The following is a 27,082-nucleotide window of genomic DNA, read 5'->3' on the forward strand; positions in this document are numbered from 1 at the left end:
TCATCATGGCTGAGTAAAGGATTCCCTACTCACCATGGAGACGGAAATTGGAGATTGAGAGGTGTTGCAATACCTAACAAGTAGACAAGATGGTCTTTTTTAAGTCTGTGTATTTAAAGCTCAAATTTGTAACATTTATTGATGCATGATTACTTTCAAAGATTACTTTTCCAATTATAAAAGTAATACATGCTCAATAATACATACCTTTGTAAGATAAAAGTGATACGTTCCACGTCAGCTTTTCATTCTGCCTTCAGCATTGAGTTCCCCCATTCTCTAGGGTTAACACGTTAATATATTAATGTGATCCTTGGCTTTGAGACAGTGATTTAATCCTCTCTAATCTCTCGTGATGCCATATTTCCTTTTAGTTCTTGCCCATCTCACTTTTCATATTTTTATGTACTTAATTTTTTTTCACAAGTTAATACATGCACATGGTTGAAAATTCAAAAGGTGTAGAAAGGAACACAGTGAAGAGAAGTTTAGTACCTCGTATGTCCAGTCCACCCCATTCCAGAGAAAACCATTGTTATCAGTTTCACATTTATCCTTTCAGGCATAGTCTATGGATATTGTGTGTGTGTGTGTGTGTGTGTGTGTAATATATATTGTATATATGTGTGTGTATATGTGTGTATATATATATACACATATACACACACATATATACAATATATATTACATACACATTATACACACCTAGAAACTAATAAAAAATTATTTATATAAGACTAGATATTCACATTCCTTTTTTGTTAACAACTAAAGTAGCATGGTGTATATACTGTCCTGTACCACTTGTCACTTAACAGTAGATCTTTGAGATTGTCCTATACCAGTTCTCATAGAGCTGGGAGCTGTACTATCCTCTTAAAGGTTGCATATACTATTGCATTTTATGAATAGTCCAGTCCACTAATAGGTTATTTGTAGTCTTTTATTATTGCAAGCAATGTGGCATTAGAGACCTTTCGATATAGGTCATTTTATACACGTGCCACTATACCTGAGAATAAATTCTTGGAAGTAGAATTACTGGGTCAAAGGCATTGCATATTTTAAAGTTGGATACATATGCCTAATTGCCATGCAACTTCATGGAGTTGGATAAGGGTACCTCTTTCCTCCCATTCTGATAACTAATTTTCTTGGTGGAAAACTTATCTCATAATTTAGTTTTCTTTTTCTTTTATATGAGTGGGATTGGGAATCTTTTTGTATGTCTAAGGATAATTTATATATTTTGTGTGTGTCAACTGTTTTCCATGTCTTTTGTCCATTTTTGTGTTTGGTTTGTTGGTCTTTTTCCTACTGGTTTGTAAGAGTTCTATATATACCATGAATATTAACCTTTGTGATATGAGTTACAAATATATTCTGTTTATTTCTATTTTAGCCACCATTCACTGAGTCCTTTTACTGTAGGACAAATCCCCCTACTGGTCATTGTACTTCACGTCAGCTCCCTGAGGCAGTAGTAGTTTTATATCCTTTTTACAGAGAGGGAGAGGTCCAGGTCTGTTGGATACCAAAGCCCCTTCTTAACCAGAACTCTGTACCCCTGTATACACAATATATTAATATAGCATCATTCCAGGTTGCCATGCAATTTTGAAAATATGCTTTCTAAAGGTTCCATAGCATTCCATCAGTTTGGCCAGTTGCAGTTTTCAGGTGCTGATTTTTATGACGACACATTTTCATTGGCTGCAGGTTTTTACTGTGCTAGACAAGATTGCAGTCAGTGCATTTCTTAAAGCTTTGTGTCCGTGAAGCACCATAATGACACCAGTATTCCTGCAGGAGATAAGGGTATAGTGTCTGAGGTAGCAAGCAGAGGGACCTTTTGAGTCTGTGATCCTTGCTGGAGGGACCCACAACAGACTCAGAGTGGAAATGGGGTGCGTGTCAGGCCCTGCATCGGGGCCCTGTATTGGCAATCAGACCCTGTCCCTTACAGGGTCACCACCAGCTTCATCTGGTTCTGGAATGAAGCATACCATATATTACGATTCCAGATTCTCCTCCCTTCTAAAGCCTTCTTTTTGAGCAGTATCGGAGGCAGAGGGTACACTGGGAGACTGCAGGGTACAGTGGGAAGGGAAGGGCTTGGAAGTTGGTGAACAATTTCTTTTTCTGTAGAATAATGTTTCTTACAGGAATAAATGCGATCGTGGTGTGTGACATAGCTGGGGGGTCCAAACATCCTCGTGTGTTCTTCCCATCCCTGCTCTTTGGCTTTCAGGGTCCTGAGCACCTGGGAGGTGCTGCTGAGTCTAGATTTCCTGCAGCCTTTTAAGGGAAGTCACTATTCTCTTCCCTTCTCATCCATTTTCCCTCAATAAATTAAGGGCTGGTTATGTCTTAGTTTCCCACACTTCACTCCAATTGGAGATTCTTTCAGGTAAACAAGCTCTTATTTTATTTTATCTTTTTTTTTTTTTTTTGCGGTACGCGGGCCTCTCACTGTTGTGGCCTCTCCCGCCGTGGAGCACAGGCTCCGGACGCGCAGGCTCAGCGGCCATGGCTCATGGGCCCAGCCGTTCCGCGGCACATGGGATCTTCCCGGACCGGGGCACGAACCCGCGTCCCCTGCATCGGCAGGCGGACTCTCAACCACTGTGCCACCAGGGAAGCCCTGGGTAGGACCATTTTAGAAGGCAGTCCCTCCACCGTGCCTGCTTGCATTTAGTTCCTTGTGATCTCAGCAGATCCATTTTGGAACGTTCTATCACGCTAATGGTACATAAATGGGATGGCTCCATTTAGCACAATAAACTCCTTCCACTAAAGAGATAAGGTTCTGACAAGGGGAATGTCTAAGACGGAGTGGAGTTCCTTCCCGGAACCCTTGAAATGTCTCTTGGCAAAAACATCAAGCAATTTCAAAGGAAGCAGCTGTCCCCATTTGCTGGCTGGCTTTTTCTCAACTCTGCCCGCATCGTTACCAGACTCAGAACTACCCTGGGCTTCCCCTCTGCCCAAGGTTCATGCTAACATCACGGAAAGACAAAGGTCAGGAGCAGAAAGCAGGTGCCTTTGGGGGGTTCACCTAGTTTGGCTCTCTTATTTTACAGACCAGAAAACTAAGACCCCCCAAAAAAGCCTGGCCTTCCCAGGGTCATGGAGAAACAGGCACGTGGTTTCACAGACAGTCTGTCGCTGCCTGGCATTTGCTTTTTAATTTTTCCCTTTTGATCCTTCGCATACTTCCTGGATCTGCTCTGTCCTGAACTGCCCAGGATGCCTTCCAGGGGCAGAGCCCTGCCCTGTGGGTGGGATTCCTGGCTTCCAGCCAGACCTCTGTTCCTGACCAGCTGTGTGACCCTGAAGAGGCTCCTTAGGCTGGGGCCCGCCCCTCGGTGGCATGGGTGAGAATCCCCACCTTGCAGCTGGTGAAGGGAGCACAGAGAGAAGGTATGTGAGGGTGTGTGACCCAGACTGGCCCCCAGGAGGCGGGCAGTGGACCTTCACTGAGGGATGATCATAGTAGCACTGATGACCTTCCCACCCCAGCTGCTAGGTCCTCACAAACTGCACTTTGCTTCCCAGCCAAGCAAGTTTCCCAATGACTTCCTTTCTCCCAGTGCAAGGCACCCTCAGAAACCAAAGCAGATCAGGCTACAGCAGCCCGAGAATTAAACTGGCAGTACACAGTTGTTTTCGTAAACTCCGAAAAACACCCCAAGCTCAGAGCCAAGAGGGAGGAGGAAGGATGCACAGCCTCGACGTACAGGTGCTGCCGCATTCCGCTCTGCTCCTGACCGTAGGGAGACCCCCCACCGCCAGCCAGTGCGGGTGGCTCAGTTCATGCTTTTGCAGCCTCCGTCTAGCTGACCAGTTGAATTTCTCCCTCTGCCTCTGAGGATAAACCACTGTTCTGGGGCAAGTCACTGTGACTTTGCCACAGAGCGTTTTTCCTAATGCCATCATATTTTTGCAGCCGGAGGGAGGGGGGCGTGTGCGTACGAATATGAGTGATGAGTATGCATGTGTGTGTGTGCACGTGTGTGTCCGTGTGTATGTGTGAGCGTGTGTATCGGTTTGCTAGGCCTGCCGTGGCAGCGTCCCACAAATTGGGTGGCTTAAGCAACAGAACTTTATTGTCGCACGGTTTGGAAGCAAGACGTGTCAAACCAAGGTGTCGTCGGTGGAGTTGGCTCCGTCCGAGGGCCGTAGGAAGGGACGTTCCAGCCCCTCTTCTTGGCTGATGGAGCCCTGACTTCTCTCTCGGCCTTTTCACGTTCCTTCTAGGTACGCCTCTGTGTCTAAATCTCCTCTTTTTATAAGGACATTAGTCACATTGGATTAGGACCCACCTGAATGACATCACTTGACTTGATGACCTCTCCTCTGTAGTGACCTTATCTCCAAACAAGGTCACCTTTTGAGGTACTGTGTGTTAGGACTTCAACTTATGAAGTTGGGGTGGAGGGGACCCAACTCACCTCATAACAGTGTGCACGTATGTATAGGTGTGTGTGTGCGTGTATGTGTAGTAAACGGTGACACCTCAGACTCCAGTCAGAAGTGTGCCTATTGCTTAGATAATAGTACTTTAAGAGCACCTACAATTTCCTCTTTTGCGGACAGGGCAGATTTAAAACAAGTTTTTACACACCTCCTCATGCGGGCAGAGGGGCAGGTGTGATTATGTAGCAGGTCCTGGGTACCACTCTTGCCTCTTGGCTTGAAAGCACCTTTTCATGGAGGGCCCTGCTCGCTTTATCATTCCTGAGCAGAGCAGTGCCACCCTGGGTGTGTGATTTCCCCTCCTCATTTTACTTTAGACCGTTAAGTAGTATCTTGAAATGCCTTTGGCCCTACAGCAGAACATTCCGATTATTCCAAAGGGCGGCGTAACTTCAGAGTTTCCGTAGTGTAACGCTCCCTGGTGACTTGGTATCACCCAGTCACTGAGAAACTCCTGGATATTTCTAAATAAATTTCAGCTCGTTAACAATGTCGCTTGGATGTTGTAAATAGTTGTAAAGTATAGTATACATTTAACTTCCTTTTCAAAAGAGCCTGCCTGGGCTCCATCCACTCTGATGACTCCTTCCCAGACTTGTGTTTCCGGGAGAGTCACAGGGGGTCTGCGACGCTGGGCTGCCACCGTCTTTGAGCTGCTCGCCTGCTTCACCAGGATAAACTGGTCCCAAACTGACCCCAAATAGATTGGCCCACAGGACCCTGGTTGGCATTTGTCCTCCTCCTTCTATTCAGTTTACTGTGAATCTCAGTTCTCTTTGTCCTTTCTAAAATCTTACTGAAGAAAATGAGTTCTGCATGGCCTTGGAATTCTGATTGGCTTTCCATTCAGCCAAAATCCTAAATTATGCCCAAGACTTTCTGGGTCAACCCAGAGTTCCGGGGGATCAGGTGGGTGGAGCCTCGTCCACCCTGGGACAGCTCTGGGAACCAGTCATTAACACGCCGTGACCCTTAGTGTGTGGTGCTGGGGGTCTGATTCTATGACGAAAGAGTGAGGGATATACTTGTGGCATTTATGTCTCCCCAGGGCACATGGGGGTCTGTTTTCTTTGTGGCAGAAGATACTAGTTAGCCCTGAGAAAGGAAAAACCACTTCCCCCAGAGATTCCTTGAAATTAGAGCACTCATCCCTGTCTTCAAATTCTGTCCCACTTCAGCGTGGGACACAATGTAACCGTTTAAAATATATCTGACCACCACCATCAAAGGACATAAAAAGTGCTTGGAGATAATGTGAAGTGAAAAAAAGTTGGCTACAAATTGCATATAGTGTGGTCTCAACTCTATTAAATACATGTTTCCAAAAAGGAGACTGCATGAATGCAGTAAACCATTAGCTGCTTTCCTCTGTGTGGAGTGAGGATGAGTAACTTTTATTTTCCAAATTTTCTACAGTGAGCATTTATTATTTTACACACACATACAGAAGCTGTCCTAAAAAGTTCACTTAACTGGATGAAGTCCATTTAACTGGATCTTCGGGATCCGTCAGGTTTTTCTTGCTGCTTTTAGCATCGCCAGGATATTAATTCCCTACCTGCCCAAGGCCCATCTCTGACTTTCCAAGAAGACAGCCCTAACTGGTTCATCTCAGCACCATTAAGCTCCCACCTGCCCACGCAGCCCTGGGCGCCAGGCGTGAACGAGAGCTGTTTCTGGCTGGCCGGCTGCTGCCCTCCAGGCTCGGGCCAGCTAGGGAGGGGCCAGGTCTCTTTGAAGGGGGTTAAAGTCCTCCTCTGTGTGAATGGCCTTTGAGGGAGCAGAAGGAGGGCCAGCTGTGACTCCACAGTCTTCTGTCAGGAGGCTCAGAAGGAGTTTGTCCAGCTTGAGCTGGGCTCAGGATACTGCCTGGAAAAAGAGGCAATTCTGACCGGGCACATGTGAAGTGGGCACCCCGGGCAGGGTAAGCCGAGTCTGCTGACCTAGCTTATGGTCCTTTGCTTTCTAATCTGGAAGGAGAGGGTTCCCTTGTGAGGCCAGAGTCTTTGTGGAGGAGGGACTCAGAGTGGGGACTTCGGGGCGACGCTGTGGATGCCTTTCCTGCTGGAGAGTGTGGGCAGCTGGGCTCAGACTGGAGACTTGCTTCTCTTCTTGCTAATCTTGTCAGACTCCCAGCTTTCATGCTAAAGGGCAGAGCGGGAGCTCCCCACCACACATACAGTGCAGGCAAAGATGCAAAGATGCAGGCTCCGGATGTGCAGGCTCAGCGGCCATGGCTCACGGGCCCAGCCGCTCTGCAGCATGTGGGATCTTCCCGTACCAGGGCACGAACCCGTGTCCCCTGCATCGGCAGGCGGACTCTCAACCACTGCGCCACCAGGGAAGCCCGCACACATCATCTTTGCCAGATAATGCTTTGAAGATGGTGCATGAGTGTGTGTGTGTGTGTGTGTGTGTGTGTGTGTGTGTGTGTCCTTTTCCGCAGCAGAACCAAGTGACGTAGCTGTTCTGGTGACGGGTTTTCTTGTTATCACCTTGTATGTAAGTTAATCTACAAGCCCTTGTTGTAGAACTTGCCACGTTCATGGAGTGGCCTGGGGCTTCTGGGGGAACGTGTGTGCCTGTCTCCTGTGGGACCCAGGGCCATAGGAAGAGAAGCTCGTCAGCTCTGTTCCTAAGTACAGACTCATCTGTGGACGAAGAGTTAATCTCAAAAGCCTCTGGCACGGTTTTCTCTTTTCTCCTGGCTCTGCCTCCACATAGTGGATATTTCCCGGGTCCACGGTGGAGCCCAGCTTTTGCTCTCTGCCATTACTGGTTGTCCGGGCATGAATCCAAGATCCTGAACTATTTTAAAACCAAGAAGGACACAGCTAAGTTATAAAGAACTGAAGCCAGGCTTGCTTTTGCTTTCAGCAGAATCAGTTACCCCAGAAATTTCAGGCTGCGGGAGCCAGAGTTCCCTCTGTGGCCTTGACCTTGGTTTATTCTGGAGGTGGGGACTGTCCCGTAAAATAGCTTCACAGTGAAAAGGGCCTTTGGTGGGAAGAGCATCTTAGGACTCCTTGACGGAGCCTGGGGTGTACTGCATTGAGGAAGAAGCGAAACTTGCCTTTCTTGGAGCTGAAATGAGGCATCTCTCCTCATCTAGGGGAAACCCTGAAATCTCCCAGTGGTTCTCAATCCCTTGTAGGGAACGGATCTCCAAGTGACTGAAAGAAACAAGCTTTTCACCAGCGGCTGCAGAAAAGGCAGCAGCTTCCTTCCTCACCTCCTCCCATCACACCTCCATCACACACACCCTCTTTAGTTTCTTTCAGAGAGAGCCTAAGCTGTAAACGTGTTCATCAGACCACACCTTAAGTTTCCACATGTGCAGCCTCACATCTGAGCCACTGGCTTTTCAGAGGATGCTTTTAATAGGGCAGGCTGTGGTGCTGGGGAGTCTCCCTTATGTTACAAAGGGACCACTTCTTCACCAGGATCGTGAGTGAGTCAAGACATAGGCCAGCCTTGTTTCCAGTGGAAGGGGTTTCCAGAAGTGTTTTCACCCCATCGTCAGCATGCCTGTGCCTGAGGTCTAAGCCAGAGAGAATGGCAGGAGGGTGATTGCTGTGTTGACCAATACCACAGAAGCTCTCAGAAAGAAGGGCTGGGCCTGTAAGAAGAACAGGAAGGTCTTTTTAAACTTTTTTAATAATCTTTTTCTAAAATTTATTTATTTTATTTTTGGCTGTGTTGGGTCTTCGTTGCTGCTCGCGGGGTGTCTCTAGTTGAGGCGAGCGGGGGCTACTCTTCACTGCGGTGCGCGGGCTTCTCATTGCGGTGGCTTCTCTTGTTGTGAACCACGGGCTCTAGGTGTGTGGGCTTCAGTAGTCGTGGCTCACGGGCTCAGTAGTTGTGGCTCGCCGGCTCTCGAGCGCAGGCTCAGTAGTTGTGGCGCACGGACTTAGTTGCTCCGTGGCATGTGGGATCTTCCCGGACCAGGGCGCGAACCTGTGTCCCCTGCATTGGCAGGTGGACTCCCAGCCACTGCACCACCAGGGAAGCCCAGGAAGCTCTTTTTAGAACCGTCTGAGTCACATTTAGTGGTAATGGCTTCATGGCAGGAGGAAGGAAACCCCAGAGATGTTGTTAGTGTTATCCCCCTTTATTGAGGGTCGTGTCATTATCCCTGAGCCCGTCTGGTCTAATTTTAGCTTTAACTACACCAGAGTACTGGGGGTTTTAGGTCTGCCTCTCATCAGCCAGGAAGGGTCTCTGGCCTCCTTGGGGAGTGGCCCACCTCCCTGCTTCCCACGATCAACACCAGCCTTTGGTTCTACAGGCCGGAAGAAGCTCTGCTGGGGAGGGGGAAGGAAGTTCTGCCTGGGGCTGGAATGTGGCCCAGGTTATCACTGGGGTCACTCCCCTCCACTTCCTGGCCCAGAGGCCCAAAGCCCAACAAAGGAAGCAAGCCATCCTCAGACATTCCCACTCTCTGTGCCTTCACAGGGGTGGGTGGAAGGGACCACTCAGAGTCCCAGCGGCTTCTCTAGTAGGGGTGGGGGTGGGGGGAGCCACAGGCCAGCTGCTGAGGAACGCTGGCGCTCCCAGCCTCCTTCATACAGTCTTTTCAGCCTACACCATCTGCCACCCTGAAGAGGGTGGGAAATTTCTTTCCAGTTATGTTGTATTAGTCCGTCTGCCTGTGCTGTATGCTATCTTTATGTGAATCTGTCTTCGCTCCTTCCAAGGCTGTAAGTCCCTTGCTGCAGTGTGGGGACCACCCCAGAGTCCTAGGGACCTCCCATGGCCCCAGCACAGGGCTTGTCACTCTACAGGTTCTCAGGACACGCCTCTCCTTGCAGGAATGCACTTTGACCATTTCAGCCTTTGTGCTCCCTTTCCACACTCCTCGGGTTCCCTTGGTCTGTGGAGTCCGTCTCGCCCAGACCTCCCGACTGTGGCTTTACCCCGTCCCTCCAAGGCTGGTGAAGTTCAGCAGACCCGTGCGGGCATCTTGCAGGTGTCTAAGCATCACCCCCCTGCCAGGTTGCACCTTCTCCTCCCATCTGCCTTCATGATGGAAACTTCAGCCAGAAAGTAGAGTCCTGCACGAACCTTCCTAGAGACAGCCATGCGTGGCCTGTGGAACACAGCAGTTGTGCCCTAAAAACTCGAGTTAGGAAAGAGAGGGAGAACAAGAAAGAAAAACAGAGATACCCTCTGGTTTGACAGCTACAAGGACGTTTTCTTTCATAGCCGTGCCCCTGTTCGTAGGCCAAGGATGAGTTTGTATTTTTGGTGGAACTTAAAAATAACTGGATTAAAGGGTCAGGTCACCTGTTACCTAGGGAGACGCATTTCTAATTTAAATATTGTGGCTTTAGTAGGAAGTAATCTGGGTTATTCAGAGCAGAGAAACCTGCTCGTGCAGCAGGCGCCTGACGTTTGAATCATTTGGGTCACACGGTGCATTTAGGCTAGGAGACTGGGAAGTTGGTGACAGACATTGTCAAGAGCAGGGTAGGGAGGTTGGGAAGAGGCAAACGGCAGACACGTGAAGTGAGCAGAAGCTTCTGCTTCTCGCTTGACCTTGTAGCGAAGGACACCTTTTGGAGTCTCCCTGGGCCCAGCCAGACCTGCTAAGGAGAATGCATTTCCTTCCAGTTCTTTCTATGCGTGGTGCACCTAGCTGCAGGCCCAGGTACCGCACACTGCCGTCCATGACCTAAGCCGGGCAGGCGTCAGGGCCCTGATGTGTTTTCTGGGCAAATCAAACAGGCTTCTAGAATCCCACCTGTGCTGCTGACTCTGGTGCTGGGGAGGAGTTGCAGCCTTGTCCATTGCCATGACTGGGATGTGAGATTTAGTATTTTGCCTCTGGGGTGTCATCAGAGGAAGAAGAGGCCCCCCCTTCAGAGGCCAAATTCCCAGAACAAGCAAGAGGCCAGCACCTCCATTTCTAGCCGGAGGGTCCTGCAGGTGGAGCAGAAGGTAGGAACTGAAGCTACGTCTCCAGGGAGTCTGTCTCTTGTCCATTCTGAATAAGGAGGGAAAGGGGTCCTCGACTTCTGAAGCCAAATTGTGAATCGTACGTGACTTCTAGAGATTGAAGTGTGCAAACCATCAGCCAGAAAGCCGAGTAAATGCTCTTCAGATCCATCCACCTTCTTAAGACTTCCCTTGTCATTCTGGAAGCTTCCAGTCATTGCGAATACCTTTTGAGATACTGGGATAGAATTAGGAAGAACTGGCCTTCAAGTCCTGGCTGTGCCACTTACTAGCCAGGGGACCCTGGGAAGTCTCTCGAGTTCTCTGAACCTTTTATTCTCACCTTAATTATGCCCATTAGCAAAAGCCTCAGGGGCCCTTGGGAGTTAGAGCTAAACTCCGGGAGGAAGGCGGGCTCCTGTGGAAGGTGGGATTTCTGATTAGATCCTGGATGAACACTCTTAGCGTATATACTCCGGATTAGGATGGCTGTCTGCTCCTGGAATGTAATTTAAACTGATTTCAGACACACACAGCTATCTTACATTGTGTCTGCTTGAGTATTTTAAAGTAAATGGTAGACATCCTGACCAGCTGTTAGCTATTCTGGGAAGCCAGGAGGCCGGCAGGTATCACGTGCCAGATTGTTAGGGCTCCACGTAGAGGGTTAGCTGGGGCCATCCAAGGATCTCCCACCCGCCCCTTAGCACCCTGGTTTTTCTCTGACCTTCGAAAACCCAGTTTGCTGGTTCTTTCATTATCTTCCTACTTTTTGCATTGGGGCCTAGTCTATTTCAGAAAAGACTTAAAAATCCATTTAATGAATGCATTTTGTCTGAATCTGGAATCAGGCTTACCTTATCTGAAACACAGAGAAAATTCTGGTCTTTCTTCTCTTCAAAGGGAGCAATAAGTATTTGTTGGTTTAAACGTGACATCATTTAATGATGTCAAACGCAGACTCTTGCCAGATCCTCGCACGGTGGGGATCCCAGCCCACTTTCATTCGCCTGGTATAGTTACAGCGGCTTTGATCACATCAGGTCATCCTGCACGAAGGTAAATTCTTCCTGCTGAGACAGAACTCAGGAATTTGCTCGTTGGTTATAATTGTTCCCTAACTTTACAAAAACTCAGGAACTCTGAGGCAGGACTGTAAGTCAGCAATGCGGAGTTGTTTGCCTCTGTAAGGACTTCTACCCTGATGAGGGTTCAGAGCTGCTGCTTCCTGAGGTGGATGGAACCGAGAGTCAGTAAGAATTTTCTGAATTAGTGGAAAGGAGCTGGGGCCCCACGTAACTAACAGGAAGGAGAGCCTCTTTCCTGTTTATACCCTCCAGTGTCTAGATTTTTTTTTTTAAGGTATTGGAAAGGAATCGCCTCAGATTACACTGGGACTCCAAACTTTGCCTGTAATTAGCATCTTTAAAATATTTGACACATCGCACACACAACTCATCATTTCTGACTCAGGGATAAAGTTAGTTTTCTTGACACTGCAAAAATGCACCATCAAATGCTCTTCTCAGATATTTAAACTTTTGAATTGGGACAGTTGTTGCTAGTTCAGAAAGTATCCTTGGAAAAAGTTGATACCGTTTTTTCAGTTCTTAAAAAAAAAGCCGTAGGGCATCAGCTCCTCCAGCGTCCAACAGTGGGACTGTGAAGCATCCAGGAGAAAGGGACAATGCTGACAAAGTGTTCTCCGGGATGCTGTGGCGATAGGCTCAGTTACTCCAATCTCTGTGATCAGCAACAAGACATTAACATAGGCAAGTTTTTCGCTTCACCTGACCAGACTAAGTAAACCCCAAAATAGCCTTACAGCTTCCTAGGAAGTATGGGAAATCCAGTGTTTGTTAAGAAAAAGGGTGTTGTCTCCTGGAATTTATTGTTGCCGTTAATTGCGCCATGCCCTACAGAACAAGCCTCCTGCATTTTTAATGAATGAATCAATGACTAAATGATCTATAGAATTAATTATTTGCCTTTTAGCTTCTTTTAACGTTACATTGCCCTCTTTCCTCTCATGTCAACTATTGAAAAGTGTTCTCCATTTCAGTAGAGCAATGATTTTTTAACCATATTTCAATCTCAGCAGCTTCCTACTGTTTTCCTGTTCCACCCCCCCCCCCCCCAAAAAAAAAGCCAAAAGAGATAGAAGGAAAGCTCTATTATTCCCATGAAGAATATTAGCAGAGAATCATTGGCCAAATGAGGCCGGGGATTGGGGAGTGGTTCAGTAGTCTGACTTCACCATAGCAATACCGTGTCTCTTTTTGTTGGTCAGCTTATTCCATTAATAACTTTCCATGGAGTAGGCTAATTTTGACCTAGGTTTTCTTGAAGACTGAATGACAGCCAGTAAGTTTTAGGCATTCAAATTTCCTGTAATTTTTTTTTTTTTTTTTTGCGGTACGCGGGCCTCTCACTGTTGTGGCCTCTCCCGCCGTGGAGCACAGGCTCCGGACGCGCAGGCTCAGCGGCCATGGCTCACGGGCCCAGCCACTCCACGGCATGTAGGATCTTCCCAGACCGGGGCACGAACCCGTGTCCCCTGCATCGGCAGGCGGACTCTCAACCACTGTGCCACCAAGGAAGCCCTCCTGTAATTCTTGAATGACATAGAAGTTACTGAATCTCCTTACGAAAAGAAAGTTTAGTTAACTTTTTTTAAAGGACAGTAGCAACATTTTTGCCATGCCTCTTTAGTTCATTCTAAAGACAAAAGAGCCACTAGTTAACACTGGTCAAAAATGAGGTAAAAACAAAATAAAGAGAGTGGAAGTTATAAATATTAAGTACCAGACTTTGACAAAGGCCAGATCAAGGCTGGAAGATCCTTTGAGACCAGAAGGTGCTGACAAAGAAGTAATATTCATTACTGTTGCCTATTTCTAAGGAAGGAATTTATATTATTTGATTGATTTTAAGTCTAAAGAGGAAGGTGGGAAACACAGTGAAGGAAACCCCCAGTTCCAGGGTAACCTTCCAGTTCACGGATGACCATGAGAGTTTTTCAACATTCTGAGAGCAATGCAGAGCACATAGCATGAACTTCCACATTTTTCTAGATACTATGAACGAATCCATAACTGTTCACTTTCCTTGAAAGGATTTTTAAATTAATCCCCTGAGAATCATCCTAAGGTGGTGTTTTAATATTATATTCTAAGCCTTTAACAATGTTTAAATTTAAATAAAGGAAAATTATACCGTATTGCAGTTTTGCATTGTGTTAAGTCAGTAATACCAGGCACCCTATAGACCTGAGACTTGAAACAGAGCTGATAAAAGTGTTAGTGAAATCCTTGAGGGGAACTCAAATTAAGCTCACAACCTACCGCTGAATTATCTGAGACAAACCGGAGTCCTTTGGTCTGAGAAAAAAATATATCCTGGAGTTTGAAAATTAATCTTAACTAATGCCAAATAAAGTGACATGGGATCGATAACTGATGAAAAATATGATGCATTTAAAAACATTAAGAAAATACAGTTTTTTTATTTAAACACAAAATTGGAGCTGTCACATACAGAGCATTTTAGGAACTAGATGGGAGGGGCCACCATCCACTAGCTCTTCACTCCTTAACCAAGGAGCATTGTTTTGAGAACAGAACTGTGTGGTCAGTGGCTTTGGTTCTGTGTTTATAATGCACGTGGTCAATTACAGCCATGGCAGTGTGGCACTGAAGCTCTTAAGGGGCCGATGAAGAGATCTACTGTTTTCCAATATTTTATTTTGGAAAAAATTTTCAAAAAGTTTCCTGTCTACAGAATAATTGCATTACATCTGGCTGAGAATCATGTTTTCAAGATTTGTTCCTGCCAAACGACCTTCTTTTTATAGCTGGGGACATACAAATAGTTCTCTTACATTTCTGCAGGAATTTGCTATGAAATTTTTTGAAAAATTCGGATACAATTGCTATATAATCTCTTCCACTTTAGAAATTATTATTATTATTTTTTTGGCAGTATGTGGGCCTCTCACTGTTGTGGCCTCTCCTGTTGCGGAGCACAGGCTCTGGACGCGCAGGCTCAGCGGCCATGGCTCACGGGCCTAGCTGCTCTGCGGCGTGTGGGATCTTCCCGGGCCGGGGCACGAACTCGTGTCCCCTGCATTGGCAGGCGGACTCTCAACCACTGTGCCACCAGGGAAGCCCCACTTTAGAAATTATTTGAGCAATATCATCAGATGATCCAAATCCTAATTTACTTTAAAAAATATTTATTTATTTTATTTATTATTTATTTAGGCTGCACTGGGTCTTAGTCGCGGCACTCGGGATCTTTGTTGCGGCATGTTTAGTTGCAGCATGTGGGATTTTTAGTTGCGGCATGCAGGCTTCTTAGTTGCGGCATGCATGTGTGATATAGTTCCCCAACCAGGGATAGAACCCAGGCCCCTTGCATTGGGAGCGCAGAGTCTTCCCCACTGGACCACCAGGGAAGTCCCCCTAATTTAATTTTAAATGTAAAAACGGGACTAGCATTTATTGAAAGTTCTCTGGACACCAGGTAAGCAAAATGGAATCTGTAAAATTGAGAAGGTTTAGGTACCCATTACTGCAACAAAATGAATATATAAAGGATTTTTTAGAAGAGAAACTTGTATTCAAAAGATCCTGTCATTGTGGTTTCAATTTTCCTTCCAGTTGGTTATCAGCTAATGTCTGAAGTTCATATCCATAAGCGATGTGGTCTCTAACCCTGACTTCTGTTTTTTCTCTTTTTCCCAGAAGGCTCCCGAGCTTTCTGAGGATGATATCCGGCTAAAAAACGAGAGAGACAACTGTAGTGGCAATCCCCTGGAGCCTGCCACCAGCCCTCTTCCCCCAGATCACAAAAACATGGAAATTGAGGTCTCTGTTGCAGAATGTAAGAGTGTTCCCGGAATCACCTCGACTCCACATTCCATGGACCACCCCTCCCCCTTCTACTCACCCCCCCACAATGGCCTCCTCGCTGATCACCATGAATCTCTGGATAATGATGTGGCCAGAGAGATCCGATATCTAGACGAGGTGCTGGAGGCCAGCTGCTGTGATTCTGCTGTGGACGGAACCTACAACGGCACGTCTTCCCCAGAGCCTGGAGCAGCCATCTTGGTGGGCAGCCCAAGCCCACCTGCCCACACGGCCGTCCAGCCGGAACCCACCGAGAGAGTGGCTGGCAGGCAGGCTCCCCCTCCCCTGGAGCTCCATCAGAGCACCTCTGACACCATGGCAGAGGATGAAAGAGCCAACGGCCGACCCCCCGACCAGCCCAGAGACCTGCTGGGGAACAGCCTGCAGGTGCCCGTGAGCCCCAGCTCCTCCACCAGCTCGCGGTGTTCCTCCCGAGACGGAGAGTTCACGCTCACCACGCTGAAGAAGGAAGCCAAGTTCGAGCTGCGTGCCTTCCACGAGGACAAGAAGCCCTCCAAGCTCTTTGAGGACGACGAGAGTGAAAAAGAACAGTACTGCGTCAGGAAAGTGAGGCCTTCAGAAGAGATGCTGGAGCTGGAAAAGGAGAGGCGAGAACTCATCCGGAGTCAGGCCGTGAAAAAGAATCCTGGCATCGCCGCCAAATGGTGGAACCCTCCGCAGGAAAAGACCATCGAGGAGCAGCTGAACGAGGAACATCTGGAGTCGCACAAGAAGTACAAGGAGCGCAAGGAGAGGAGGGCGCAGCAAGAGCAGCTGCTGATACGGCGGCAGCCGGCCGCGCCGCAGCTCGGCCCGGCCCCTGCGTCCTCTCGAGAACGTTCCAGCGTGACTGACAGCGCAAAGGAGGACATCGTCACGGAGCAGATAGACTTCTCCGCGGCTCGCAAACAGTTCCAGCTGATGGAGAATTCCAGGCAAACAGTGGCCAAGGGCCAGAGTACACCCAGGCTCTTCTCCATCAAGCCCTTCTACAGACCTCTGGGGCCAGTCAACTCCGACAAGACACTGACCATCTCGAGACCAGCTTCTGTCGGGGGACCTCCCGAAGACTCTTCAGCAGCCAAGGGACAGAAAGCCCACTGTGCCCCGGAGAGCCAGTCTTCCGGAGGAGGGGGCCAGGGCAGCACAGCTCCTCAGGGGAAGGAAGGGCCGTACAGTGAGCCGTCCAAACGCGGGCCCTTATCCAAACTGTGGGCAGAGGACGGCGAGTTTACAAGTGCCCGGGCTGTCCTCACCGTGGTCAAGGATGACGAACCTGGGATTTTGGATCAGTTTTCAAGGTCAGTCAATGTCTCTTTGACTCCAGAGGAACTTGACTCCGGCTTGGATGAGCTGTCGGTGAGGTCCCAGGATACCACCGTCCTGGAGACCCTGTCCAATGACTTCAGCATGGACAACATCAGTGACAGTGGGGCCTCCAACGAGACAACCAATGCCCTCCAGGAAAATTTGCTGGCTGATTTTTCTCTGCCCCAGACTCCCCAAACTGACAACCCCTCGGAGGGCCGAGGAGAAGGTGTCTCCAAGTCATTCAGTGATCATGGTTTCTATTCCCCTTCGTCCACGCTGGGAGACTCTCCATCGGTTGATGACCCCTTGGAATATCAGGCTGGTCTCCTGGTGCAGAATGCCATTCAACAAGCCATAGCCGAGCAAGTGGACAGAGCTGTGTCTGAAACCAACAAGGGTGGAGCAGAACAGCAGGGACCTCAAGCAAGTCTGGAGGAAGCTGGAACTGGGGCTTCCAGCTCAGAGAAGCCTCAGAGCATGTTTGAACCACCTCAGGTGTCCTCCCCTGTTCAAGAGAAAAGGGATGTATTGCCAAAGATTCTGCCTACTGAAGACAGGGCACTCAGGGAAAGGGGGCCCTCCCAGCCACTGCCGGCAGTGCAGACCAGTGGCCCAATAAACATGGAGGAGACCAGACTGGAAGGGAGCTACTTCAGCAAGTACTCAGAGGCAGCTGAGTTGAGAAGCACAGCCTCACTCCTGGCCACTCAAGAGTCCGATGTGATGGTTGGGCCCTTCAAGCTGAGGTCCAGGAAGCAGCGGACTTTGTCCATGATCGAAGAAGAGATCCGAGCAGCCCAAGAAAGGGAAGAGGAGCTGAAGAGGCAGAGACAAGTCTTGCAGAGTACCCAGAGCCCCAAGGCAAAGAATGCCCCATCACTGCCCTCCCGAACATCGTGCTACAAAACTGCTCCAGGTAAGTGGAGTGCCGCGGACCAACGACAGATGCTGCAGCAATCGGTGTTGCCGATTCCAGCTTTCAGGGTTGTATATATGTGGACCCTCCTCTGTGTGTGGCTGGAATCGGTGTCAGGGGGACACTGGAACGGGGATTTCAGTGTTCGGAGACACACATTGGGAGTGTCAGAGTGTCCTCTGGAAGAACCCTGAGCCTAGATGGTGTTTGCCATTTCCCAAAGGATATAATAGCTCCTTTCTTGTCCTTCTGCTGTGGTCTTGGTTTACTGTGGAGAATTGTTCTCTCTTGTCTGAGGGAGAGGCTATGTGTGGCACAGACCCAGAGTCGGCCCTTGGGTGGACTGTATTGATGTCAGTATCTGCAGTTAAATCAAACCTGTCTGATTTGGGGATGTCTTCTCCTAACCCCTTCTGAATGCTGAGTGTCTTCCCAGCAATGACAGTTATGGGTTGGTGTTGCAGATCGACCCATAGAAGATGTTTTGGTCCATCTTCTGTATAATTGATCTTTATGGATTTGTCTTTCTTTACATCTTTCTTTAAGTCACCATAAAACAATTACTTTGGAATCAAGGTGGTCTCCTCTATTTGTGTCCTGTGACCCTTTTGGAGAAGTTGAGTTACTATATGTAAAGGCAGTCCTCTAATCTTCTCCCATTGCCTGGACAGTCCCTATCTTGAATACTTTGTATAGATGGTTGACGTTAATTACAGTGGGAATTATTGTTGCTACTATTATGCATAACACTGTGACGAGTAATTTTTATTTCTCATTTGGACATGATGGCACTTGGGGAACCACACATCCTACCAAAGAGAAGAGCTGCTCAAGGTGTGGTCCAAGCTAGTTCATGACTCTTCCTGATCCATGCTAAGTACAGGCACAGGGAGTGAGCATTTGAAAACTCTTGGAACAATTTGATAGTGTCCTCAAATGAAAGTGTGGGATTTTGTATTTTTTTAATGGATGGTCCATAATAGATTGGGCAGAAAAACTCTTCCTTCACTAGAGATAATTTAAGAAGTCTTGCCTTAACATATAATTACTGGCATTTCTCTTGGTCCATCCAGGTCTTAAGCCCATTGACACTTGGCTTCCATCAAATCTATAATAACACAAGTGAACTCTTCCCATTATTAACTTTTAAATTTGAAATAATCTCAAAGCCAAAGGGAAGTTCCCTAGTTAAATACAAATATCTTTTTTATTCTGAATTAAGAGTAAATTGCCAACATGATGCTTGCTCACCCCCAATTTTGTAGAATGTCCCTCAGTTTGGGTTTGCCTGATGTTTTCACATGATTATGTTCAGGTTATGCATGTTTGGTAGGAATACCACAGAACTGATGCTTATTCTTCTTACAGCATCCAGTCAGGTAGTACGTGGTGTCAGTCTGTCCCATTACAGGGACAGATGTAAACTTTTTTCACATGATGCTAATTTTGATCGCTTCATTGAGGGTTTCTGTACAATAGTTACTTTTTCCCTTTGTAATTAACAAATATTTTGTGGTGAGATGCTTTGGTACCACGTAATCTTTATCTCACTCCTCTTCAGACTTTAAATCTATCTGTCTATCTGTCTATCTATCTATCTATCTATGACAGATGGTCTCATGGATTCCTATTATATTTAGTGGGTTATAATCCATTTCTATTGTTATTTTTATCCTGAATTGTTCAAATATAGTTCACAGGAGCCCTTTCAGGCTAACTTCAGTGTCTTTTGACATGTCCCCATTTTTCTCTGGGCACATCTTTCCTTTCTGGTGCCACAAGATGTTCCAATCTCATCTTATACTTTCCTAACCCTGAAATCAGCCTTTTCAACAAAGAGCACTAGTTCCTTTCAGTGGAGAGTGGTATATAGAAACCAAAGTCTGAGTGTTTGATGTGCTCGTTGCTGTTGGATAGGCACTGCTCTCAGGCACTCTCAGTGGTCAGAATTAGAGAATATATACACATTCTATCTATCTGTCAGTTGATTGATTGATTAATCAATCTATCTACCTACCGATCTTGAAAACCATGAGCTCACCCTGATACCTTTAATTCTACTCTAATACCACTGGGTTCATTTTCTCTCTTTCCATATTTGTAACCTCCTCCTTGACAACAAGGTACCTGGTTCCTATTATCCTCAATATATTTATTATTTGATCAAACCCCTCCCCCCTTATGGAACCAATCTACTATTTTCCTCACCAAACATGGGTTCAAGTGTCACTTTCTGGGTGGCAACTGCTGTTTCCTGTCACCAACACCCTCTTCACCCAGCTTGTGCTCCAACATCCTGTGCTGGGTCACCCGTGTCCCTTCCCACCCTGCTCTGGCTCCAGCACACCACTCTGGGCCACTGGGGTTCCTCCCACCCTCCCTGCAGACACTCATCTTGTTCAGCCCCACCTAATAGCTTTTGGACTAAATTATTCAGGAAGGAAAGGGAAGGGAGCAGGAAGAGGGAGAGCATGGTGACTTTCTTGATATGTTATTTTTTTTTTGTTTTGCGGTACACGGGCCTCTCACTGTTGTGGCCTCTCCCGTCGTGGAGCACAGCCTCTGGACGCGCAGGCTTAGCGGCCATGGCTCACGGGCCCAGCCGCTCCGCGGCATGTGGGATCTTCCCGGACCGGGGCACGAACCTGTGTCCCCTGCATCGGCAGGCGGACTCTCAACCACTGCGCCACCAGGGAAGCCCCTCTTGATATGTTTTTTAATGCCTTCAGGTCATGGAGCAATGGCCAGCTGAGTGTTTGAGGCAAAGAAGACTTTCAGAAGAGGCTCTTTGTCTGTGCTTAACAGTGACTGGTTGGCTTTTCCCAAAGATCCTTACTTGTTGAGTTCACTTTAAAGTCTTGTTGTGGGATGGCTTGGCACAGAGATGCCAGCTGGGCTTTCCATATGGGATCCTAAAAAAAGTTTTGGTACCACTTGAATTCAGCCCAGTCTGGGAAGCCTGCTTCACAAGTAAGTGATTGTAAAGGGCCTGCATAAGAACCTGCAGCCTCACTGGTGGAGGAAGTTTCTGCAGGCATCTCAGCAACTTCTGCTCACATGGCAGGCAGATTCCATGGCTCTTATCAGTTACAGCTGGCTTCACTTACCTAGCCCTCCCTTTATATGATTTCATTATAAAACCTTCTCTACACTGCATATGCTCAGTGGTATTTTCAGTTTTCTTCACTCCATCTCTAATTAAACCCCTTACCTTATTGCTCCATACTTGACTTCTAGCACACAAACAAAAATTAAGACATCTCCACAGTTTCCTCTAGTTCCCTGACCTGCTGTGGTCCGTCATGCTTCCCGCCAGGCTTAAAACAGGACAGAGTCCTAATGTCTGCTTTCAGCATCCCAGTAGCCCCATACCGATTTCTCCCGTACTTCCTCCTATGCTAATGCTTATCTCCTCCCCCATAGCCCATCCGCATAGGCTTGGTTTCTGCTCCTTTAGGAAGATGGTAGTTCATCCATGCAAGTCTGCACCCTGCTTGGGTCTGGTTGTCACATTGACCACAGTCATGATAGATAACGTGTGTGCAGCTCACTTCTTCACATTTACCTCTAGAACATTGAAAGTAGGTGGCAGGGCTTCCCAGAATTAAAACCTGGATTGAAAGAAGCTGAATGCAAAAGGTAATTTTTTTCTATCCATGCCTGGAAACGTTTAGAGTAATGCTTAGCCAGCCAGCTTCCAAGTTCGTGATCAGGAAGGAGGCCGACATATCACTCTTAGCAGCCAAACCGGACCTTTCATGGCCAGGGTCAGAACTGCTGGCTCCAACTCTGGTTTTGTGAATGGAGATGTTGCTGAGTTCCTACCCCATTTCATGCCGGTAGAGGTGACTCAGCTGGGTCACTGCATGACACAGAGTGACAATTTGATATTAGGTGATGAAAAATATAATTTTTAACATCTCCTCTGGTAGAAATTATGCTGGTGACATGATGGAATCCTGAAATCTTAAGGCAAGTAAAAGCCACTGAGAGCCAAGATGTGATAAGGAAAGAGAAGTGCTTTCCAACCATTTCCCAGGTGTTGAAAAGATACTTGTTTTTTGCTTTTGGTTCCCTTACCTTTCGAGATGGAAGATGATGAGATTTCTATTTTTGAAAGGATGTAATCATTTTCAAAGACCGTTTATTAGGAAAAATTATATGGAAATTGAATCTTGTTGGTTCTTGCATGACTTTTAACAGAAGAAGGTCCACTTAAATAGGGCTTGTGTGGCATTTGTTCATACAGAAGTGAACAAGGCAGATAAAGTCCCCGCCCTCAGGGAACTTATAGTTCAGTAACAGAAACATCAAAGAAAGGTGGCAGTTTCGTAACAGAGAAGCGTGGAGACCTGTAGAAGATCAGAGCAAGGAAGACCGCCTCACTGGGGGGATAAGGAAAGTCTTCCTTTCTTGGGAAACTATCATCTAAGTTTTGAATTGAAGGAGTTGAGTTGGGTTCAGGGGGTGGGGGAGATCGTTCAGGTTAGAAGGAAGGGCACCTACAGAGGAAGAGAACTTGGCATGTTTGAGGTGCCTAAATAAAGTTAGGGTGGGTTAAAGGAAGAGATTTAAAACAAAACAAAAGACAGTTGATTTGGAGCCAGTGAAGAGCTATGTAAATCATGTCAAAGGTTTTAGATTTTAGACTTTATCCTGCGGTCAGTGGGAAGCCAGTGAGGATTTTCCAAGGGGTAATTATCTCCACAAATCTCCAAGCTGTCCTGCCTTCAGCCATGAATTGATGAATTAAAAGTCTTCCTGCTTTCCTGAGTCCATTCCACCGGCTTTTTTTCTATGTACGTCTAAAGGCCGGCCGCCATCTTGACGAGTGCCCTGGGTTATGGGAGAGGCCATGCTCCCAAGAATGAACACATGTGGGCCTCCTCTTGATGGTACTTAGAAGTAGAGAATAAAGGAAGCACTTAGGCAGGTGCACAAGCCCGATTTGAAGGTGTAACCCACACACTTTTGTAAAACACCCTTGAGGAATGAGTTTGGGAGGAAAACCCAAACATTTCACCGAAGTTACACTTTAGACCTGTTAAAATGTCTTTTCATAGGAGGGGTAGCAGCAGACAGTTCTCTCTTTAGTGCCTGTGTCTATTATTAGATATCCTGGTTTCACTTCCAAGTTCTAGGCAGGCCGGAGAAACCCAGTTAGTTAGGTGATGAGTAGCTTAGGTTTTGGAACTAGTTTGCATTTTCATGCCAGGTGTCAAGTTGATTTACCAAGTCAGACAGTTTGCCCAGTGGGACATTCTGGAGAGCTGTCAAGGAAAAGATGTGGGTATTGAGTCCCATAACCTGTCTGTTTAGGTCTTTTAATATGTGGAAAGATACGTTAGTTATACCTCTTATAAAAATAAGATTTCCAAGGTGTTTTGACTTCTGTTGTCAGTTTGAATTGAATGCACATGTGATGTTCATTACATTATTATAAAGCTTATTGACTGGGTCATTTTCCCTTCATTATCTCCCAATATCACAAAGAAAACTCCTAGATAGAAAAAAAATGTTTATATCAGCACAATATTCAGAGCTTGGTGCCTTTGTTCCATGCTGAATTAGAGCTGAATGAGGCCAAGTCTCACTTGAGATAGCCTCAGTCCTCCACAGTAGAAGACCTTGGTGTAGGTGACTGACAGAAGGATTCCCTCCCAGGCCCAGGTGAGAGAGAGCGCTTCTTCAGGAGTGTACAGTGTTTTCCTTTGCTGCAGGCAGGTACAAATTGCGTATCTTATAGGGGCACAGCTGGCTGTGTGAAGGTTCTAAAGCTGAACGTGGAGTATCCTACAGATGATTATGTATACCGCCAAGTTCCTTGAACATTCTCTGGTGACCGAAGTATAATCACAGTAGCTGCAACTCACCAAGACCTTAAAGCCCAGTACTGTAATTCACACAGAGTTATTTCTCATTTTCTCAGGTAACCCTCCCAACAGCTATCTAGGATAGAATCCAAATTACCCAAACTCTTGAGACCAGATATATTCCACATTTTTCTGATTTTAGAAAGGCCGTGAAGTGTCCATTCCATTATTTAGAAAAGCAATGCAACGCATGTACTATTGTTGAACACACCCAGTGGAGTCTGGGGCTGCACCTGTCATCAAATTCGATTTCTGCTGTGAAACTTAGAGTTTGTTCTATTAAGTGGGATCAATAAAGACCAAGAAGAACCTCATGCTGGTTCACCTCGGGTTTTGCTGCCAAGTAAGTTATGATAAAACTTAGTTTTAATGGTTTCTCTGTGCTTTCAGAACTTAATTTCAGTGCTCCAAACTACAACAGTCAAATTGCTGGTGCTGTCCAAAGATCTGGGCAGATGGCGAGGGACTAGCGTCATCCATGTCAGCCATCAAGCCTGGCTGCTTTTGTGAATTCTTTCTGAAAGTTCATGCCCCAGGAGGAAGCTCAGTCATTCACTCTGGAGACAGGCTCATTGCCTGAAAACGTTGAAAGGACTGGGAGCTCAAGCAAGGAATCCATTTCTTAATTTGAGGAGGCGCAGGGATAAGTGTTCACTCCACTACCTGACTAGGTTTGGCGGAGTAGGGCCAACGCTGGCCAAATTCATTTACTGGTGGTCATTGAACACCACGTCTGCTCTCTGCTGTTCTCCTTTGCTCTTTAAGATTGTTCCTTCTGCCTTGGATCAGAAACCCCCTGTATTTTTATTTATCTGAACCCAGTGAATATGTTCATTTTTAAAAACACATGCCATTTGGGAAGGAATTGGTAAGAAAAGGTTAGGTCGAAGTAGGGTTCGGCAAGGGGTGAAGGTTGAAGGTGTTCAGTGAGGTCAGAACTTCTCAAGTTACAGAATTCAAAGTTCTTTTTGGACATTGCCTTCAGTGGTTTGAAAAGGGCAACTGTCATGGTTAAACCCATCACCTTCACTCCTGACAAGATACAGACTGTGGTCTTTCTTCTGTGACAAGCCTATGGTCATGGCTTCTGGGACGTAGAACTTTGGAGAAGAACAACACTTCCTACCTTTCCGTTTTGTAACAGCTTCTGCTGTCACTGCTGATTGTGCTGGGTCTTCTGGTACACACAGCGTCTGGGTTGTCCCTTGCTTTGCTGGGGACATCACATGGTGGCCTGGTTACTTGCCCTTTACCGATGCCTGGTTACCCCATGCTCCAAGTTAGGAGAGCTGCTTCCAAAAATTCAGACTCAACTGCACAACTGTGTGAACCTACATACAAAGAAACATGCAGTCTTGAGCTGAGAACGAAAAGGTGATCAAAGGACCTAATTCTTGTAAGATCCCTGCTCTGTGCCCGGTAAGAAATGCGAGCTAATCTAAACCAGGCCTGGGAGCAGGATGGCCCCCGTGACTGCTGGAGTTCAGGGCAGGGTATGACAGTCTCTTACTAACCATGGCAACTTGCCGTGAGCTTCCCTAGGGAGATTGATGTTTCAGAGCCATTTCATCTTTGTAAATAAGCTACTTGCTACTTAGGGAGGGAGGACTAGGGGTGGTGGTGGGAAGAGAGTGCAGGACAGGCCATTAGAGCACCAAAGAACACATTCATGTTACATGTAATGGTATTTTATTTCTCATGACCTTGAATGTAAAGGTCAAAGGTTTCCCCAAAAGTTGTATGCATCTGACATCACAGGTATTCTCAGTCTCTCTGTCTTTATTTCTCATTACTCAAATATAAATTCATACCAAAGCTGGTCAAGGAGAATTAAACATATGCTTAAATGTGACAGTCATTTTTCTGGATTCATATCTGAAGTTCGAATCCTGATTCCACTGCTTGTTAGCTGTGTAACTAACTTACTTCACCTCTCTAAACCTCAGTTTCTTCATCAGTAAAACGGGAATAAAATAGTACCAACCTCATCAGTAAGTTAGTACAGTCAGTGCCTGGTGCACAAAAGGCTTCCAATAAGAGTTGTTTTTATTGCAGGTTTTTTTAAAATTAATTAATTTATTTTTGGCTGCATTGGGTCTTTGTTGCTGTGCACGGGCTTTCTCTAAGTTGCGGCGAGTGGGGCCTACTCTTCCTTGCGGTGCGCGGGCTTCTCATTGCGGTGGCGTCTATTTGTTGTGGAGCACGGGCTCTAGGCGCGCGGGCTTCAGTAGTTGTGGCACGAGGGCTCAGTAGTTGTGCCTCACAGGCTGTAGAGCGCAGGCTTAGTAGTGGTGGTGCACGGGCTTAGTTGCTCCGCAGCATGTGGGATCTTCCCGGACCAGGGCTAGAACCTATGTCCCTTGCATTAGCAGGCAGATTCTTAACCACTGCGCCACCAGGGAAGTCCCATTACTGCAGTTTTTGTTCTAAGAAAAGACCTAGAAAACCTTAGCAGAGTTACTTATGAGTTATTCTTCTGCAGCTACTGGAGCCCTGATGCAAATGATACAACATGCTTTTATAAAATTGCTTTCTAGTCCTAGCTGAGATTTATTCATAGTTACTTCTTTAGAATTAAAGTTTCTCATATAAAATCAGAGTTCAAGAATTAGCTTTCAGTAGTCAGCTGTGATTTCAAAAAACAAAGGCCATTATTAAGCATGTTGGGTGACAGTGAAATTACAAATTACCGTGAAAATATTTTCTTTTTTGGGGAGGGGGGTGATAATATTCATAGAGCTAAGCTCACTGTGTTGGTAGAAATGTGTTTAACCAAAAGATCTTCGTGGGGCAATTGCTACTTACCATGATTTTTATCCTTACTGTTTTAATTAAATATTTTTCTTTTTTTGGTCTTAAACTATGCTTCCCCTGCAGATGCAAAACTCTTTCCTTCTCCAGTTTTCATTTTCCAGTTCTGTTCAGAGGAATGATCCAATATCGACAACTCATCCAACATCCCACCGTACCTTGAAGTAATAATATTTGGAAGTTTCTCAGACTTGTGTCGCCAGGCAGGGGTGTTTCTCATTTCTGAGCTAGGCTTATATTCTGAAGATGCGTATCATTGCATTCTCCCACCCCTGGGGCCTTCAAAGGAGGAGATGAAAGGACCAGGGACTAGCTCTTGGTGTGTGGGTCATAGCTGGAACCATACAAGCCCATGGACTCCGGATCTGACAGGCAGGATATTCCCTTGTATTGGCAGGAAGTGGAATTTAAAATGCAAGTCTGAGCCCCTTTCTTTCTGGTGATCTGTGAGTCGTTTAGATGTTTGCAAGCTCACCCCAAGGCTCCGTGAAGAAAGGAGATCATTGAGGGGCCTTGGGCCAAAGCATGTTATCTGGTGGGCGTCTTTGTTCGGTTTGGTTTTTAAATAAGAGTGGGTGATGGCTTTTTCCTTTCTTTTGAGAAATGTAGAAACAAAGGATCTTTGATTTTTAAGACGTCAGATGCCATGTGTATAGAATATGATAATCACCAAAATCCTAATGTTTGACCAAAATAATTTTCTTAACTGTGGGAATCCACCCTCTTGGCTTTTTAGAAGTTACTCCTCTTCTTATAGAGGGAGGGTGTGGGCTGTCATGGATGGCAGCAGCTGTGTACTGAGGACATGCAGCCCTAGCTCTAGTTTCCCTTGGGTGGGAAGA

At 46.5% G+C, this 27,082-nt stretch overlaps 2 protein-coding genes across 5 annotated transcripts in view; one reads left to right on the forward strand and one right to left on the reverse strand.

Moving 5' to 3' along the window:
* Positions 1-27,082, forward strand: part of PALM2AKAP2 (PALM2 and AKAP2 fusion) — a 611,547-nt gene that overhangs the window by 562,604 nt on the left and 21,861 nt on the right. For all 4 annotated transcript variants that reach the window (XM_049710940.1, XM_049710941.1, XM_049710942.1 and 1 more), the window contains one exon: positions 15,162-17,556. In XM_049710940.1, coding sequence (XP_049566897.1) covers positions 15,162-17,556 — 2,395 coding nt within the window. The remainder of the gene's footprint in view (positions 1-15,161; positions 17,557-27,082) is intronic.
* LOC101275752 (thioredoxin domain-containing protein 8) overlaps positions 1-27,082 on the reverse strand; it is a 709,525-nt gene that overhangs the window by 499,759 nt on the left and 182,684 nt on the right. The gene's annotated exons all lie outside the window — the stretch shown is intronic.

The sequence above is a fragment of the Orcinus orca genome, chromosome 6, assembly GCF_937001465.1.
Source record: "Orcinus orca chromosome 6, mOrcOrc1.1, whole genome shotgun sequence".
Classification (NCBI taxonomy): domain Eukaryota; kingdom Metazoa; phylum Chordata; class Mammalia; order Artiodactyla; family Delphinidae; genus Orcinus; species Orcinus orca.